The sequence below is a fragment of the Pleuronectes platessa genome, chromosome 15 (genome assembly GCF_947347685.1).
Source record: "Pleuronectes platessa chromosome 15, fPlePla1.1, whole genome shotgun sequence".
Lineage (NCBI taxonomy): Eukaryota > Metazoa > Chordata > Actinopteri > Pleuronectiformes > Pleuronectidae > Pleuronectes > Pleuronectes platessa.
In genome coordinates this window covers 22,006,544-22,027,029 of record NC_070640.1, presented here as the reverse complement: position 1 = coordinate 22,027,029, position 20,486 = coordinate 22,006,544, and the positions used below count along the sequence as shown (strand labels likewise).

At 39.6% G+C, this 20,486-nt stretch overlaps 1 protein-coding gene across 1 annotated transcript in view; it reads right to left on the bottom strand.

Moving 5' to 3' along the window:
• LOC128457599 (protein turtle homolog B) overlaps positions 1-20,486 on the bottom strand; it is a 118,283-nt gene that overhangs the window by 57,325 nt on the left and 40,472 nt on the right. The window contains exons 3-4 of the mRNA XM_053442376.1: positions 17,171-17,317; positions 5,836-5,987 (exon numbers count right to left, since the gene is read on the bottom strand). Coding sequence (XP_053298351.1) covers positions 5,836-5,987; positions 17,171-17,317 — 299 coding nt within the window. The remainder of the gene's footprint in view (positions 1-5,835; positions 5,988-17,170; positions 17,318-20,486) is intronic.

The window sequence follows — 20,486 nt, the reverse complement described above, 5'->3', positions numbered from 1 at the left end:
TCTAACATACAGAGGAAAGTGTGTGTAAATAATAAATAATCAATCATATGTCATTCATGGATTTTTGTAGTGGATTTTGAAGTTACAATGGAGGATAACAAAGAATGCATTGCACATACAGATATGTTGTTGAAATGAAAATTCGTTAAGTTTCAATTCAGGCCTCTTGGCTTTTTGGGGCTTTTCAAATGTTTTCAGTAGCTGTCAGTTTCAAATATATTGTCCTGCTGTGCAATCACAAAATTCATCCCATAGATAATCAAATAAAAAAGGAAGCTTGGTAAAGTTTATTGTAGTATGGAGATTTCAATTTTTTCTCCATCGGTGTGCATCTGCAGCACAGACAACGCAGCAGACATCACCAGATGCTGCAGAGCGAGCAAACTATGAGCTAGGGCCTCTGTCTCTCTTCTGGCTGAACCTTTCACATAGCTTCCTCCACACACTGCTGGTCCAAATTCCACAACTCTATATTCTGCCTTACATTGCCAATGGATGAATCAAATATCAACCAGTAAGCTTCTCCTTGATGTTTCAATTCCCATGATAACGTCACACATGGTGAGTTAACATAGAGTTTTGTGTTGCTAGTTGTAAAAATAGTTAGTCAACTACTTTTATACAAGCATTGAACTGAAGAATAACGTTACATCGTGTGAGAAGGGAACAAAAGATGTGATAAATCTTTTTCTTCTCTGTTTTAATGGTGAATCAGATGTATCATTGTTGCCAGCTCCTGCTATGTTACTCAACCTGCCGAAAGAATTATAATAACTATACAGAAACAGTTACTTGCCTGGTAAATAAAATGTTTATGTGGTTTTTTAAAGTATTTCTATTTTCGTCTGCTTTGCATTAGCCTTTCTGTCTCTCTCTCTTCCTCCCTTCGTCTGTTTCCATTTCTCCCTATCTCCTCCTTACACTCAACCTTTTCTACATCTGCATGTAGCTCTTGCCTGTGTGTGTTTATGTGCGCATGTGGATGTGTTTTCTAATTATTTAATGATAACTTCATGTTAACTGACAAATCTCTCTCAATTTATTACAGAAATTTGTGAATGCCAAAGTGTGCTGTGACTGCTGTCCGACCACAAGAGCGTCCTTTCCGACTGCACCTGTGTCTGTGAATGCAGGTAAAGGGGGCCATCATAAAGTTTCTTTATATAAGTATATCTACCAAATTCCCTTTTTTTGTTGTTAGCTAGAGCAGCAGAAACCTTTGTCCATTTGTAGGTCATTTAGACTGCAGGTCTATCGTCAAAAATTGTAAGAATTGTAAGCTTTGTTGCAAATCTATATCTTCTAGATATGACCTACTGCAACATCTGAGACTACAGCACCGTCAAAGGCAGCGCTACCCGTGCCCCCACACAAACTTCCCATATACTTTTAAGACATGGAATGCTATGCATATTCATTTAAGTAGAGTCCATCCTAAACAATATTCCCAGAAGCTGCTGGAACTGTCAACATTCAGATGTACATTATGCACTTGCAGAGGTCTGTCTACTGAAAAGGATTATTTCATACACATTGGCACTCATTTGAAGAGTAATGAAACTGTTAATTGTATGTTTATGGGTTGCGGTTTTAAAACAACTGTATACGGAACCTTTCTCTCTCACAAAGACAGAAAGCACAACCCACATACCATGAAAAACTTCAAGCCAGGTGTAGTAACAACCAATCCAGAAGAAGTGAATTACTGCCCTGCCTATCTGTCTGGTGAAACAGCCGAGACACAAGAAGGACTAAGAGTGGCCCTCCTCACAGAAGTGAAGAAAAGAAACAATGAGGAGAATGTGGTGAAAATGATGGACGAGACCTTTGCTTACAGGAGGCAAGATGTAGTTCAGGAGGCACCAATGATAGCTGATTTTAAAACGAGGAGGCTGGCTCTCTTCCATGTGCATGAGGTAAGTAAATGACTGTGTGAAGGAAAATCCCCTTTTACTTTTTACAGTTTGAGCTATATAGAGACACCTATTTGCAGACTCTGATGTAATTCATAAACTGCTAAGGATTCACTGGCTCTGACAGTGGAATTTGATTGGCGAAAACTAATATTGATAAACACATGTATTTGCAGTCTGACCTGCTAAATCAAACATGTACCACTGAAATCAAAATAGCCAAACTATAAATTTTTGGTATTTTTCTCAATTTGTAGGTGTGTCTGGAATTCAAGAGAATCACAACAATCCATTTAGAGTCAAAGTTCTTCTCTGAGCTGGAAGCTCACTCTGCAGAACTAATCAAGGTGTTTGCCAAGAAAGGCGGCGTTCTATGGAAACGGATCAGAAGCATCATGGTACCCATGACTGAGGTATGATAATGGAAAAGTGAATCATGTTATATTCTCTACATTTATAATAATTAATGCATACACATCTTCTAATGCCTTTTCATGTTGTGATGACATGTGAATCTTGCATCAGGTGTGTGAAAACAACTCTGCTGGTTGGTCAAGATGTTTTTCCTAATGTGTTTTTCTTTTTTTCTCATATTTTCTCTAATCTGAAAACTTAGACTGACAGCATTGATATCAAAAGAGAATGCATACTGAAATTCTTTGCGTCTACTTGAATGAAGATCCAGAGAAGCTCAGGAATACCTGGTATGTTGATTTAACTTAATCTTCACTGGGGATGATCATGGTTAATTTTCCTTTGAATTCACATTGCCCTTAAAGCTTTCAAAATATCAGCTCCAAAAACATTTGGAATGTATTTACTTTGATTATTTGAAGATAGTTGGTGATAGCTGTTTTACATTAATAGTGTAAAAATGACATGTGCTATAAGATATGGAATATAATGCACATAAATGAAACATTATTTCTCTTTTCTTAATTACAGCGCGATGATGAAAGCAGTCTGGCGGCTATGGCAGAGACAGTCTTTGGAGTATCTTTGTCATTCGACACCATGGTGCAGGGCCCAGTAAGAACCCAGAGGATGTCGGAATTCTTCTGGAGGGTGTAAAGGTGTTGCATGAGTTGAGGTATGTGCCTTTTGCATTGGCAGGGTTGCTTGCGCTCGTGTAGGGGAGAGCGGGGTAATGTGGGACATCGGGTAATGTGAGACACCCCCTGTATCTAGGCAACGGAAAACATTTGTGGTCATGTGACCATTATGTTTTCAAGCCCCTCCCATTCCCCCCTTGCCATAAAGGAGAAGTTGGTGCTGGTGCTGTGGAAAGTTTTTTTTTTTTTTTTGCATGTAAAAGTACATTTTATTGCTTTGAACTTAATCAACTATTGTGTCAAAACAAATTGAATCAGGTAGAAAAACTTATATCATACATGTTGGTGAACTTCCAACATATAAAACCATGTGATTCATGCTAGCTGAAGATTAGCCTGAATTGATAAGAGATGTTGTTTTTCTAAAACGGTGGCTGTGGGGTAAGTGGGACAAATGCTGTGGGGTAAAGTGAGACAGTGTCTCACTTTACCCCACCATGAAGCACAGGTTAAGTTTAGACTTAAACATATTTTAGTGTTATATTACATTATATATGTTTCATTTTTAATGTCATAAACATTGTAGAAAAGCCATCATGCCAAGAAACTATACACCAGGAAGACAACCTGGGGCCAAACACCCCTCGCAGAGATGGAGAGTGCAGCCGCTGAGGTCATGCAAGGAAAGAAGTCCTTAAGAAAAGCTGGAAGGGATAGAAATATTGATAAGACAACCCTCAAAAGATTCATACAGAAAAAAGAGAAAGGGAAAGTAAAATCAGTAGCCTGGGGTGCAGTAGCTGAGGTAAAGAGAATATTCACAGATGAGATGGAGGAGGAGCTTGCCAAACACTTGAAACAACTAGCTGACCAGTTCCATGGCCTTGCTCCAGTTAAGTGCCGTGAACTGGCATTTGAATACGCAGACCAAAAACAATATCCCTGTCCCTGCCAATTGGAAAGAGAAACAATGTGCAGGTAAGCTAGGGTGTGCAAGAGATCACATGAATCATAATAATCATAAATGTGCTTAATTGACCAATCCCCATGATTCTGTTACTAGTCCGATATTAGTGGTTGTCAATCTAGCTGTCAGGATTTTAACTATTACAACATGTGTTGTTATGGAAGTTTTAAAGGGGAAAAAGTAAGTGGACCACTTTACCCCATAGCTGGGATAAAGTGGGACACAAGACCACTTTTTTTAAAACAATCATATTTTCACTGCCCTTTGTCCTGAAGACATTCTGATCATTTCCATTGCTAGAAAACATCCTGAATTAATGGGAAATGTGTAAACTCTACTGATATATCATTTTAGCTCGCCTAGAGGGGAGCAAATGTAAAAAAATTCCCACATTACCCAGCTCTCCCCTATGCTCTAAACCGTAGCTACCCCACAGAGCTAAAATACACCTTTGAAGCTCTGCAGAAGATCCTTATGAAACTAGATGGAAATAAACCTTCCGCAAAGAAGTGCAAGCTCTCAAAACATTGCTTTCCCGTTAATAACCACATAAGTACATGACTGAGATCATCCTCACATTAGGAAACACACCTTTTGACTGAAAATCAGTAAAAATCTTGTTCGATCAAAACATAATTGAAGTTAAAATACTCAGATTGTAAGAAGGTTTTCAAAGATTCTCTAAAGTAAAAAAGATATCTTCGACAATGTTTCAGATTGACCACTGTTGGCTTTTATGTCAAAAAGTCCCTAACTAACTTTAAAAGTAACATTATCATGGCACTTTAAAAATAATTGAAGCAGTGTTCTGTTTACACTGAACAGGCTCTAGAATCCTCAGTTTCTGATGTAATTGTTCACTGTTAACATTCTAAATATGTTGTACTGATGTTGAAGTGGAAAGTGAAATGTTTCAAGGGGAATATGAGTTTAATGCTGGCCTCACACTGCAAGGTTCTCGTCAGTGACATTGTCAGTCTTGATTGAGTGTGGTACAGATTAATCGTAAGCCTTGATCGGCTCATATAGGGTCGATCATTTTAAAACAATTTCAAAATTTGTTGAATCAGACCTCTCCAAAACTTTCCATCTCTGACCATTCCCTCAGCCAAGATAATTCTAATGGAATCCTGTAATATGTGATGGCTACTAGACAGTGCCCCATTTCTTAACAGCACTTTACTGGTCACTAAATCACTCTACTTTTGTAAATTTGCTTCTTTAATTTGTTAATACTAAGATCCATTCTTTTTGGACTTGGTGGGTTTGTGCTTGTGTGTGTGTATATTAAGATCCATTCTGTTTGGACTTGCAATGTGCTGTTTTTTCAATTTCTCAAAAATTGGAGAGTATATTTTTTATATTTACAAGCAGCTGAAAGTGTTGAACTTTGTGATTTTGAAGAAATACACTGTGATTGCCTCATCCACAGTTCGTCTTTTCTTTTTCCAGCCTTTCAAACATTTCATTTGGTTTTGTTACTGTTCACATTATTTGCACTTACATTTAACTAAATCATGGAAAGTATTCCATGTGATTTAATGGCCTTCTTTTAGCACTAAGCAATTCTGTTGGGCCAACTCAATTTTTTGGGATTAACTCCATTCAATAGTTTAAATTGTATTAATTTGAAATCATTTGGATCAACTCTATCGAATTAAGTTAGACCTAATTAAACTGACCTTTAAATCAAGTGGGATCTAATTCAACTGACTATATTGGATCAACTGTAAGAAATGGCACTAACCCAACCTAAGAAAATGATGTTAGACCAACAGAATTGCTTAATACTGAAAGAAACCCATTAAATAATGTGGAAATACTTTCCATGATTTTTTAAAGTATTCAAGGAATTCTTTTTTTGAGTGTAAATGTAAGGCCTACCTTATACTGTAAGGCCTACCTTATACTTGGCACTGCTGACCATGAGAGTGCCCTCCCGCAGCCAGCTGACTGAGGGCTTGGGGTTGCCAAAGGCCGTGCAGGTCAAAGTGATGCTCCCGCCCTCCTTGGCTTCTACGTACTGAGGTGGCGTATCTGTGAATGTGGGGGGCGCTGAGGAGTCAGAGGACAGGAAGACATTTGGAGAGAAAGAGAACAAGGACATGTGAGTAATGCTTCAAAGGGATTCACACAGGGAGAGCAAGAAACACTAAGTAATAAGGATTTCTCTGTAGATGTTGTATTTTGACACATTTCAAACTGGATCAGTTGGCAACTGTTAAAAGACACAAGTCCTCTGCCAATGACACAGTGCAGTTGTGAATACACTCGTTCCTTTGAACTATACATTTTTTGACAATCAGCTATGTGGAGTCTCTGTATAGGTAAATGGTATGTTTTTATATATGGTGCTTTTCCAGTCTTATCAATCACTCAGAACATTTTACACCACAAGTCACATTCACCCATTCACACATACATTTATACAGCACTTCTATACACAGCACTTTTTCTATTACATCATTCATACACTGTTAGGGGATATTTGGGATTCAGTATCTTTCCGAGTGAGTGAGCATTACCCAGTGATTTCAAAGCCTTGGGCAAAAATCTACAAATGCACACAAAACAGCACTGGTAGCTAAACGCTGCTACATTAACATGCCCGACAAGAATTTATTTATATTATAACAGTGAGTTGTGGTTGCCTGGAGACTGTGAGAGAGTTGAGTGATCAACTGTCACACTTTAAGCACTTGATAAACATGCATGGTAGTGTGTGGGGGGAGAGGCGTGCTCCTTAAATTCAAATTTAATTATAGATGTACGTTACATTTTCATGTGTTGTCTCCTGAACACATTTCTAGCAGTCGTAGCATCACTGATAATGTTTGTTTGCAGCAAAGGTTCATAAAAAACATGTGGTTTTAAATTGTTTACGGTAACAACTTGGTTGGTTGTATGATTGTATGTTCATAGATTGTGATATTTCAGTATTCATAAAGTCATCTTTTCCAAAATAGAGAAACGGATTGAGATTTTGCCGTGCTGTTGCCTGAAATGTAGCCAGCAAGCCAGAATATACAGATAAATAAATAAAACCGATGAAACATGTCAAACACTGAGTTAAAAGTTTCATTTCTCAGATAAGAAATTTAAGACTTGAAGGTGTGTTCTTACTCGGTAGGGAAAGGGTTACAATCTTCCCATTCCCTCTTTTAAGAAATATAAATATGCTACTCATACAAGAAGAGCAGCTGCTGAACAAACCTGAATGGATATTACTGCTGCAGCTGTAGGTGCATGTATACTAACAGAAAACATGCATTAATATGCAAAACAGACACTTACAGGCAGGTCTTGAATGTCTTTTTGCAAACTTAAACATTACGTACAGGCACATCTGTCCCCATCCAACAAATTTAGAGATGAGTTTGACGTTGAAGTTACAATGAAAAGTAAATAAACGTATAAATGACAAAGGTGGATAAATTCAAGTCTTCTATTTCATCACTAATCCTTCTGAACAAAATAAACTGCAAAAGAAGTTTACACCTTACACCTTTTAGAGCTTTACACGTGACCAGAATGTGACGATAGGGAGTGTGCAAGGCATGCTGCATTTTCTAAAGCCATTTCTCAAAATCCTCTTTAGCTCAGAGGCTGTATAGATTATGGGGAGGGATGATCATACAAGACAATTGGCACATCTCCCTAACAAAACATCCGTAAGCAGTTTTTTATGACTTCCCCACCCCCATTTAACCCAGGCACCGCACACAAACATATGCACACACTGATATTGTCAGTGATTCAATACAGATTTTGTTTGGTCATAATTCCTGTTTGGATATTCTCAACCTAATCACTTTAGGACAGAGGCTGATCTGCTTACATGTGTAATCCTATAGCCTCTCCATTGCTAACATGTCATTCCATCTGCAGCCATAAGCCAGGCCATAGCGCTAATTCTACACTAAATGCTTTGCCCCGCCAGAGACTGTAGCTAGGAAGGACTCAGTCCATGCAGCTGTTCACAGATATTTATTGTATAGCTCAATTGGTTTAAAATGGGAAGCGAAAGAAGGAAAACAGCAAATGTTTTTGGAATTTCCTGCTCAAATATCGATATTTGTTTTAAAATGTTGTTGTATTCATCAATTAAATACACAGTTTAGAGACATACAGTACAAGTCAAAAGTTTGGACACACCTTCTCATTCAATGTTTTTTCTTTATTAGTGCCTAAGCATCGAACAGTAGGAGGCCCTATTGAAATTAAAAGGATTTTTAGGGCCCGAGCACCTATGGTGGGAGGACCTATTATATTTCCCTTTTGGGCTTTTTCGGGGCCTAGACATGTTCAAATTCTTACCAAAGTTTGCAGGAAATTCAAAACCCCCAAAAGTTATTGTATTCTGGAGTATTTTGGTATGGGCATGGCAAAATGGCATAACAGCGCCATCTAATGAAAAGCCCCTCAGTTAGCTTTCACCGATCTTCACAAAAATCGTAGCCAAGGTGTATCATGACAAGACAAAAAAAAGTCTTTCATCAGATCAACTCCATATGGACATGAGTGTCATCACAACAAGATGGAGATATAAACTACCTTGAATTTCGAGTTTTCATCATACGGTGTGATCGTGGCTTGGCGTAATAGTGTGATTACACGGCATTAAAACACAATGCTCTGTATCTCGTCTTCTCGGCGCTCCGCCAGGGCCGTTACTGACTTCGGCAGGGCCGATCCGAGGACCTCACTAAACCATCCAGTCGGTAGTAGCGACGGGCGGTGTGTACAAAGGGCAGGGCCTCAGCAGCCTGTGAAAGACTGTTCAGTATTGCAGGGCTCATCTTCAGGCCAGGTAGAGCATGCATAGGCTCAAATAACTTTGAGAACCTGCTGCTTTTGCGAATGAACAAAGCCTATCGGTAGTGTTGTTGTACATACAGGATTTAGTCCAAGGTCACAAGGTCTCTTCCAATAAAGGTTATTGATAACATTCCACTGAAGTTTGACTTTTTGCACTATTACAATACTTATTGGCAACTAGTTATTATGTCATCCACTCCATGAAACACATGTTAATGTTCAGTAGTACACATAGGGTACTTTAATGTATTTACATTAAAAAATTCCCCTTACATTACTTTTACTTTTATACTTTAAGTAGTTTTAAACCCTAGTATCTATACTTCTACTTGAGTAATGAATGGGAATACTTTTGACACCTCTGGATATACGGTGTGTAAGTATGGTCAAGTTTTTTTAAATCATAAAGCAAATTTAAAAGAACCAGAGTGGTTCATAGATTAGTACAAGAATGAAATACAATGTAACTACAACTCAATAAGCTATTTAGATTACCAATTTTAAGCACGGTGGTGTAGACACTAGGGTTGTTTGTTAATCCTGTGTGAGATAAACTGAGGCCAGTGAGTGTAAATCTGTTTTAAACCATGACAGGGACGGGGCACAGTGACAATATTACTGTGCCCCTGTACACCTGTGTGTGTGTGTGTGTGTGTGTGTGTGTGTGTGTGTGTGTGTGTGTGTGTGTGTGTGTGTGTGTGTGTGTGTGTGTGTGTGTGTGTGTGTGTGTGTGTGTGTGTGTGTGTGTGTGTGTGTGTGTGTGTGTGTGTGTGTGTGAGAGAGAGTGTGTGTGTGTGCTCTTGTCCAGCTACAGTGCCTTGCATAAGTATTCACCCCCCTTGGACTTTTTCCCATTATGTACTGTTACTAACTGGAATTCAAATAGACTTAAATAAACTTTTTCCCGTTTGATCAACAAAACATGCATAGTACTTTGGAGGTGCAAAATAAAATTTTATTGTGACACAAACAATAATGAGAACAAAAAAGTTGACATCTGTTGGGTGCATAAGTATTCACCCCCCTGTGTCAATACTTGGTAGAACCCCCTTTCGCTGCAATTACAGCTGCAAGTCTTTTGGGGTATGTCTCTACCAGCTTTGCACATCTAGAGATGGAAAGGTTTGTCCATTCTTCTTGGCAAAAAAGATGAAGCTCAGTCAGATTGGATGGAGACCGTCTGTGAACCGCAATCTTCAAGTCTTGCCATAGATTCTCTATTGGATTGAGGTCTGGGCTTTGACTGGGCCATTTTAAGACATTAACATTCTTTAATCCAAACCATTCCTTTGTAGCTCTGGCTGTATGTTTAGGGTCATTGTCCTGCTGGAAGATGAACCTCCGCCCCAGTCTCAAGTCTTTTGCAGACTGCATCAGATTTTCTTCAAGGATTTCCCTGTATTTGGCTCCATCCATCTTTCCCTCTATTCTGACCAGTTTCCCTGTACCTGCTGAAGAGAAGCATCCCCACAGCATGATGCTACCACCACCATGTTTCACTGTTGGGATGGTGTGCTCAGGGTGATGGGCAGTGTTGGGTTTCCGCCCCACATAGCGTTTTGCATTGAGGCCAAAAAGTTCAATTTTGGTCTCATCTGACCAGAGCACCTTCTTCCATATGTTTGCTGTGTCTCCCACATGGCTTCTGGCAAACTCCAAACGGGATTTTTTATGGATCCCTTTCAACAATGGCTTTCTTCTTGCCACTCTTCCATAAAGGCCAGATTTGTGGAGTAGACGACTAATAGTTGTCCTGTGGACAGATTCTCCCACCTCAGCTGTGGATCTCTGCAACTCCTCTAGAGTAACCATGGGCCTCCTGGTTGCTTCTCTGATTAATTTTCTCCTTGTCCGACTCTTCAGTTTGGGTGGACGGCCTCCTCTTGGTAGGTTTGCGGTTGTGCCATATTCTTTCCATTTTCTTATGATGGATTTTATGGTGCTCAGAGAGATGTTCAAAGCTCTGGATATTTTTTTATAACCTAACCCTGCTTCATATTTCTCCACAACTTTATCCCTGACCTGTTTGGTGAGCTCCTTGGTCTTCATGATGCTGTTTGTTCAGTAATGATCTCCAACAAACTCTGAGTCCGTCACAGAACAGGTGTATTTATACTGAGATTAAATTGCAGACAGGTGGACCCTATTTACTAATTATGTGACTTGCAAATGTGACTTGTGAATGCAATTGGTCGCACCAGATCTTTGTTAGGGGTTTCACAGTAAAGGGGGTGAATACATATGCACTCAACACTTTTCAGATTTTTATTTGTAAATAATTGTGAAATCCATGTAATATTTCCCCCCACTTCCAAATGATGCACTATTTTGTGTTGGTCCATTACATAAACTCACGATGAAATAAATTTTAATCTGTGGTTATACCATGACAAAATGTAGAAAAGTCCAAAGGGGGTGAATACTTATGCAAGGCACTGTATCTCTGTGAGGGCCAGTTTAACTCTACAACCTACGTAGTGAAGACATTTCGGGAAAGTGAGGACGTTTTGGCCGGTGCTCACCTTGTGACCCCCCTTTAACGGACTGTTTGGGGTTTGAGACTTGGTTTTAGGGATAGGGTTAGAATTAGGTTATGGGTTAGGCATTTAGTTTGGATGGTTAGTGTGAGAGTGGGGGGCTAGGGAATGCATTATGCCAATGAGTCTCCTCACAAAGAAAGATATACAAACATGTGTGTGTGTGCGTATGTATGTGAATGTGTGTGTGCGTGCGTGCGTGGCAAGCAGAGGTAAAGGGGTTGAAAGAGTGGGAGAGCGAGACAGAGAGAAAGAGGGAGTGGGGCTGTTGTGCAGCATTCAGGCACTGCAGAGTTCTGCTGCAGAATACAGGGGTGGCAGGCGAGAGGGTGTGTTGAAGCTATTTTAGGGGGAGTGTGAAGACCAGCCCTGGGAGAAATTAATCTTGCTTATTTAGCATCACCTCAGGCGGGATTGGGGGGACAGCGTAACAGTGAGAGTCTTAATCTTCTTTGAAGAAAAAGGTGGACAGTAATGTCCCAAGAAGAAAGACAGGATACTTCTCACTGGACTGTGTGAGCGTGATCTTCTTCATACTTACATCTATTCATTTTCATATACATATACATTTCCTAAGCAGCTTGGTAACTAAGAACTGTATATGTCTACCAGCTAGAGCTGCTCAATTATGGTAAAAATCCTAATCATGATTATTTTTGTCAATATTGTAATCATGATAATTTAACATAATTACTCCTTGAATTTGGAAACATTACACATTTATTGAACTATAAAGATGTCTACACTGCCTGAGTGAGCAAGGAAGAACTGCTCACTAACCCTAACCCTAACCCATCTCTGTCGCTCTTTACACAAATTGATGATCACATTTATTAAGTTATTAATCCATGGTATCGTATCATGAATCCGGCTCGTTCCGGACACTGTAACCCTACTGTCCTGGCAGTGCGTGGTTTTCATGATAGCTGGAAGCCATAATTGAAATTGTAATTGAAATTGTTGGTCCAGCCCTACTACCAGCTGCAATAACTTGGGGGGTAAAAAGAAGTAGAGGTATTAATTTAGTTACAAACCTGACCTTGTATCTCTTTCATCAGAAATTGTACATGGATTAAATGGCTTGAACGATAATTAGATCACTGTAACAAACACATCCTGTCTTCCTGCTCAACATGTTCTCGACAAACATTCTGGAAGGAGTTTGTAAGTTCACAGGAATGAGACAGAGGTGTCAATTTGTTGAGGCCTACTTGGGACCTATATGCATCACCTTCAGTGCATACCAGGCGGACAGCTATAATGCCAAGAATAATCGCTGGTTAATGTTTGACTATCTCAAATTATTATGGATTACAAGAGAGAACAATAAATAGAGGACTTCACTGCTGAACCATTGACTTCCTGTGACAGCCACACTTTAAAACATGGTGCTGCAACACATGGTTAAAGCATTGAAAGCACTCACAGCTTGTGAGTTCACACCAATGAATGAAGTACAGCAATGCTATATGGTCCTCATGATTACATAATATCTTCTTTTATTGAAACTTGGATGTGTGGATCTGAGGATTGGGTGGATTCATCAACTGAAGATGAGATCCCATTAAATCCCATGAAGGGAGAAATGGTTTTTTTCTCCCACTATTTCTTTCAGCTCTATTTTACTCGAAGGCTTGAACACTCTTGAACAATCTGCATAATCTGCTCAGTCAAACTGAGGAGCTGAGCCTGTATTTTTCAAAAAGCATAAGTGCTACACTATAAACTAAAAGAGTAAATATTTTTTGAAAAATATTTACTCTTTTAGTTTATAGTGTAGCACTTTTGTCTCCCCCTCCTGTCAGTGACATTTATTACACAAACACTGCTTAAAACATTTGTCGCTGTCGATCATAGTAATCCATCCATTGTTGGTGGATGCACCATCACGACCAGAAATGTTGCCAGAGACAGATTTAAAACCCTGCTATGCAGCAAAATGCAGAACTGTGTGAACTGGCTTGGTCAGGAACTGGATGATTTATGTTTCTTCATTTGGATAAGAGTAAACCCTGAATGATTTTTACAGCATTGATGGATCCTGTTTTGCTGTGAGTACATGCCTGTGTAGTTCCAGAATGACTGCTATGACATACATCCAGCTCATAACAGTAGATCTGCTATAGTGTAGAACACACCACTACTGCCATAAAAAAAATAGGCATCCTTCCTGGACTGCTTCTTCCTGCCAGGTGGAAGTATTTCTCTGTCCTGTGGAACTGATTGTGGATGACATCAGCAATCAGTTAAGCACAGCAGGGACTCCCTGGAGCCCTCGTCACCTGAACCTTGCACCTCTTCACTGCTGTATGCCTCTCCATCCAAGGGTGAGGAAGACTCCTTTCACCTTTATTTCAACCTGCAAGCCTCATTGATTTCAGCATCCTCACCTTCCCTGTCAGTGAGTCAGGTGATCGCTCAATGCAGGAGCTGTCAGGAAAGAGCGCTCCCATGCCACCTTCTGTCCTCCATGTGAACCTCAAAAAGTCGGACGGTTGAATCACCGACCGGCTCCCACCTGCTTTCATACGTGCAAATCGCTAAGCAAAGGTGAGTCTTCCAGAACATATACCATCAGGATACTGTTTGTGATCCAAGCTATCTCCCACTTTTTACAGCGAGTAATTTATTCTCATATTAGTGCAGTTCTCATTGTAATCCTGCCTGTTTGGAACAGACTGTTTTCTAGGCCTTTGTTTATGCTCCGGACACTACTACAGAATTATTGATTGTCATTTGTGAATCCTCCTCAATTCTACAATATACTTTTCATTGCTTGCGTGCAGAACTTTGTGTCCAGACCCTTTTATAAACGGTCTATGACGCAGATTGCAATATATTAATTTAACTTAGTTTATCTGAAATTGAGATATTATTTTTTAATTAGATGAAACAGAATTTGCTTTATACTGTAACGTATGTGGCTTATATGTAGGTTTGAATGATTGACTCAACCAGAGTTATCGTTTTCATTTTTTACCAGCTTTTCAAAATAAAAGCTCTATAATTCAAATCAATATTAAGCGTTGCAGCAACAAACCGAACATTGAGTTTTAACTTTGAAGGTGAGCTGTTAAAAAGGAATTGATTGTATGAATGTTGCTGCCATGCTGAAGATCAGCACCTGTGACACCCATTCATGTCTGTGTTGGATTGATATGGTGAATAATATAACAAATTGATCTGATCTGGCCATGATTGTGGCCCGCGGTTTGACCCAGTTCTAGCCGCTGCTGTAGTTTATCCGAGGATGTAGAAAAGAAGACACGTTCAACTTGGTCACAGACTGCGCTGCCCCCAAGGACCGCTACAGAGCACAGGTCAACTGGTAATTCCAATTTTATACTTTTTTGACAGTATCGCGTTTCCAAATCGCAAAAAACTACAATGCTTACCTCCAGCTGTTAACAGTACACTTGCTAAGTGTAAAGCCTATGTAAAGAAAGTTTCACGATAGGCGCATTCCACATACATAAAGAGAGACATTTGTGGGATTACACTGACCTCCAGCAACACTGGCTGTTTGTTTCACCTTTAATGACATCTTGCTTTGACTTTATCTAAGTGAAAAAACACTAGAAATTCACAAATACATGAGAATGTATTTAATTGCACAACTATCTCCTCAATTAAACATATTCCTTGTCCAACAGCAGTAGCAGCAGCAGCAGCAGCAGGGAGGGCAGGGTGATTAAGATGTTGAGAACATCAAGTTTGTGAAGTTTCCTTTTGGGATAATTTTTCAAAACTGGATTAAGTGCAGATGTACTGTTCACACTGGTTAAATAGGCCTATGTTATGTAGGTATAGTCACACAGAGGTTTCTCGACTTCAACATTTTATAATTGTTTTTTGTTGTTGCTATTTCTCAATACACATTAATTGACACTATTTTGATACATCCCGGAACACAGTTGATCTCAACATTTTTGTAAAAGTAGCGACTCAGTCAGCTGTGCTCTGTACAACCCCACAGTCTGACTAATACAGAGCTGATAAAAGTGCTGCGGCTAATGTGGCAACAAGGCAACAGAGGAGGAGCAGCGGCAGAGAGACGGACATGAAGACAGAAGTAGAAAAAATAGGCAGTCTGAGGGCCTTTGGGAGAGAGAGGAGAGATGAGGCAGAGTCAAACAGAACAAGAGCAACGCTGATGAAACTGAGCTAATGTGCCGTGACCACGACAAGGAGGTGGGGTCTGGGGTGTGTCTATTACCACAGCAACTGGCATCATCTTATGCCGCCTGATTAAGTGACTCGATGAATGTTTGAACTACTGTACCAAGTGAAGCTAAGAATACATTTTTCTGTGAGAGTTCTGAGAGTGTTTACTTTTTTTGTGGGACTTTGTCCAAAGACAGGGTCAGTCACAAATGATTTTGAGTTTAGAGTTGTTCTTTGACCAAATGTATTCTGGACCTTTTACTTCATCAACTGATCCTTAGTCCAGTAACTGTGTATAAAGGTTTGATCCTGAGAATTTTGCTTTATACTCTGCTATGATGACTGATGATTTTGGGCAGTTGTCTAATTTCTGTACAGCATAAGTTATGCTGCCCATTCCATCTTTTCAGGGGCGAGATGATTTGCTGCTTTTAAATCAAACAAAGAGATGCAAACAAGTAATTGTGATTGATTGTCAGCTACTTCAACTCTAAGCTACAGGAGCACCCCTTAAAGCAAACATTCATTTTCGGGGTTATTGGAAAATAAATCAACAGATTAATTTATAATGAATGGATTTGTTGGTTAAAGCCTAAATCTCTATTGACTGGAGGAAAAATTCAGCCAGTGCAGCCATTGAAGGATGTGTGTGAGGGCACCCTCTTTCTAGATTCAGTATTTAAGGTCCTAAATTGGTCCCATCTGTTTAACAGGGAACACTTTCTATCAGTCTGCCCTTTTTTCTGTTTTGCTACTGCAATCAGGCTCTTCAGTCAGACTGAGATCTCAATAGCAAATAAACACACCAGATTATAGTATGAATTTCTCTTCCCTGCCAGCACCAGCACCTTTGTGCTTTTAATTTCATGCTTTGCATTGTTGCATTCCACAACATCTTAGCTTAGCTCGGGGGTGGAGGGACACATTTGTCGGTCGCATTTGGAGGATTCTTCAAATTGGGACAATCTAGCCGCGCCGCTGTGACGGAATCATTCTACTATTGCAGCCAATGAAGGCTGTGGCCCCTAAATTGAGACACAGCTACTATTATGTTTTATATAACACGTTGAATCTGTATCTGAATAGTATTTGATGTGAGTAATGTCACTTTGTTATTTTTGTTATTTTTCACTGCTTTTCCAACCAAATGTTCTTCACTATATTTTTTTTCCGCCTTCACATTTTGCATTGGTTGTTCAGTCTTATGTGTCCAATTTCTGTTCAGTTAATAATCGATTTTTAATTAAATGATGTATTCAGTGTTTATATCAAATTTTATGATTATGTGCATTAGAAATTGTATTATTAAAGCTTAACCTTCAAAATCTGATTTGTTTGTCAAACTGTGTGTGTGTGTGTGTGTGTGTGTGTGTGTGTGTGTGTGTGTGTGTGTGTGTGTGTGTGTGTGTGTGTGTGTGTGTGTGTGTGTGTGTGTGTGTGTGTGTGTGTGTGTGTGTGTGTGTGTGTGTGCACGTGCGTGTACTTCTCAGACAGGCCCTTAAAATAATCTTTGTCAGCCACAAATAACAGGGCTAATAATCAATATCACTAAAGTCCTCCTCTTGCCTGAAGTGTCAGTTAAAAAATGTTACCATCAAAGGATGGATACCTGTATCACCACATATCAATCCCACATATGTAGAACACACACATCTGGTTCTCCACCAGTGTCTGATGTTATATCAAACAGTTTGGATAATATTGGTTGATGGTCCTTACCATTGACGGTTAGATGCACCCAGCTGCCGTTGTGGAAGGTGTCGTACTGCTGCTCCAGCATCAGCACCTTACACTCGTACCAGCCCTGGTCGTCTGAACGCACATTCTCTATCCGCAGGGAGGACTTGCCATGAAGTGTGGCACGGCCTGGCCAAACGAGAAGCAGATGTGGTGTCAGCAGCAAAGGAACACAGGTGAGAAGGATGGATGGATTGAATTTAATGAGGGGAAGGAAGACACAGGTGAGAGGCGAACGAACAAAGAGAAGAGAGACACCAGATGTATGTAAAAGAGAGAACCAACCTTTGAACAGATCAGATATAAATATGCACGGATCACAAAGCGCACTGTGGTGGGTTAAGCCTCAGGGTAACATGACAACCCATAAGACCTGTTTCTAGACAGAGGCGCCGCAGCACTTTTGATGCACAACATCAAAGTAGGATACAAAATGCGGCTGTAAATGCTGAGGGAAATCTGTCACTAAAGACGTCCTCATCTCTGTGCATGGCGCTCTATTTTGGAGATGCATTGAGGCAAGGACAGGTCATTACTTCCTTTGAGGAGTGGAAAGTAGCCAACATGACAACATGACAACAGAGAACGCTCTAGGTTACACTGGAGTCACAGTCCATCAAAACAGATAAGGCGTTGGTGAGCAGAGTCAGGAATAGCTGCTTTTACTTTTACAGATCAAAAGCTCAAAGAGGGGGATTGATGATGTTGCTGTGGCCAATCTGGCAACTAGATCATAACAGATGGCAACTGGCAATAAGGGCTAAACAAAGTGCTTTCAGGGAGCACATGCTGGCTCAAAACATCAGCATTATCAAAGCCTGGCTGTCCCTCATTAATCCCCTCACTCTCTCCTCTCCTCTCCATTTTGAGGATACTCCTGTTTCATTTTTGTTCACCTTCATAAATCTCCTCTTTAGCATGAAAAAACAGGTAGGAGCAGCAGTGCCGGGCCAGCTGCCTCAGTGCCATTCAAAGTGGTGTTTGTTCCCTATGTAAGTTGGAAGATAACTGTATATTTGTCTGCTTCAGTTGTTATTTAACCAGATCAGAGACAAATTAAAGGAAAAAACTGAAAAATTAGTAGAGAAACAGGATGACAATGTTCCTGTCTGTAGAGCACAAGGTCTCACTGAATAGTTTGATGACTGATGTGAATCATATGCTGTAGTTTTCACAGCCCAGTTGAACACGTGTGGGCGATTTTTTCAAAGACATCTAGCTCCAGCAGCATTATCTAAACACTAAATGAGGGAGTATCTTTTGGGAGAATGGCGTTTGAGTTCAGAGAACTGTATGGATCAATGCCTAAGCACACTGAAGCTGACGGTGGCCCAAAGGCTTACTCAGACACTTAAATGTTGTTTGTTTTCTTAATTCTTTGCCCGTAATTAAATCTGATTATATTGTCCAGATTCTGACCATGAATTTCTCCTCTATTGGCTGACTGGAATCTTTACAAAGTGTCATCAAAGTGTTGCTATATACTGTAAAGTATCTGGATCATTTACTGTCCATTGGTCATACAGAATGTGACACTAAACAATTTGTCCTATCATTTTATTTTAGGGATGGGGATCAGAAATACAACCCTGAAGGAAGTTAGGGTCACAGTCAGGGTGAAGAAAACAGACACTTACATGTTTCGTTTAATTTCAAGTGTCATCCTTGACAAGCATCATGGCAAAAAAAAAGTTGAAGAAAAATAAATGTGCAATTATTAATTTGTCAATGAAGACCAATCATTGAGTTGACTTTGAAGAGAAACACTCCCAAGGATGAAAAAGGTAAATCTAGGCATTATTGCTGTTGGAAACATTCAGTTGAGGTGGTTAAGAGGACAAATGCTCTTGGATAAGGTTAAAGATTAGTTTTAACATAATGTTTTGGCTAAAGCCAGCTGTGAGAAGCATCATCATCACTGCCATCTGACAACAGATAACTCACTCAAGAGAAGCAGCTCCAGCTATTACATAAGAGAGGTTAGGCTTAGTGTACACCAGAGAATTTTCAACTCTTAACATATTGTAAAAGCGTGGCCTCTCCTTGGGAACGCCCCCAAGATAGTCAGTAGTGGCAAATCAAGTCTAAAATTGGCCCAATTATCCTCAAATGTGCCCCAGCCCTAAGTGTGATATTTGTGTCCAATAATTCAGTGTGGGCCTCAAAGGGTGTCAAAAAGTATCGATTGGAAAAATGTCCCTCACTCCTGCTTTACTGGATGTTTGGATTTGATGCATTCAAAGAGATAGTGTAAACAGATATTGGAAATGCACTTTATGGTGCTGTAGACTTAATTGAATGCATCAAATGCAATTTTTTGTAAACATTTTAAAAGCATAATGTTTTCTAATAGCAATATATCTGCCGAAATATGTCCTATTAAAAAGTTTCTTATCCTGCCCTGCAGAACACATCTAATGAAAGGTTTTGAGGAAGAATCTCGCAAAATCGTATTAGATTATTAGAGTTATTAAATAGAGACTGATTATATTTTGTTATATGTGCATCGTAGAAACTCCTGCTGCTTTGGCTGCTATTTTTACTCAAGCAATACTACATATACTAAGTTAGAAAGAGTACCTAATGACTGTCTCTACATGTGTGAGGTCAGTTGAAATTATATCAGTTCTCTACTGTCAAAACTTCAGAGGTTTTGTTATTTAATATGTTTACATCCCTAGTTTGACGTAATGTTGTTGTGAACCATGATAAGTGCAGGAGAGCCTATACATCACACACATTATTTTTATCTTGTGTAAACTGTTCTACACATTGTCCTGTGCACAATCATCAATAAAAGCTCATGATGGAAATCATTTTGTCTTATCATATATCCTGAAGGTGGGTTGCACCACCTGCATTTCTGTACAGAACAGAGATTCATGCTGCCAGCTGAACGGTTGACAACTTGTCACTTTGACCAATTATTAAAAAAAACTGATGTTTGACAGATTGGGACTAAATTAAACGCCAGATAAGCGGTTTGTTTCAGATGTACCTTCGACAATAACAACCTGCCACAGTATTTCTGGAATCCCTAAACTAAGGTTTTTTTCATGCACACTTAAAATATAAATGAGGCAAATAGGCAGGATACCATTTTGAATTCTGTCTACTCTTTTATCTACATCAAGGAAACAGAAACACATACTGCGGGTAACTGCGATGTCAAACACCATCATATACCACAGCATTGATAATGATGTACATATATTCACTGGCAGCTGATGACATGACCTCAATGCTGTGTGACTTCAAAGGTCACATCCTACTCAATTATAGCAGAAAATCTCTGGTG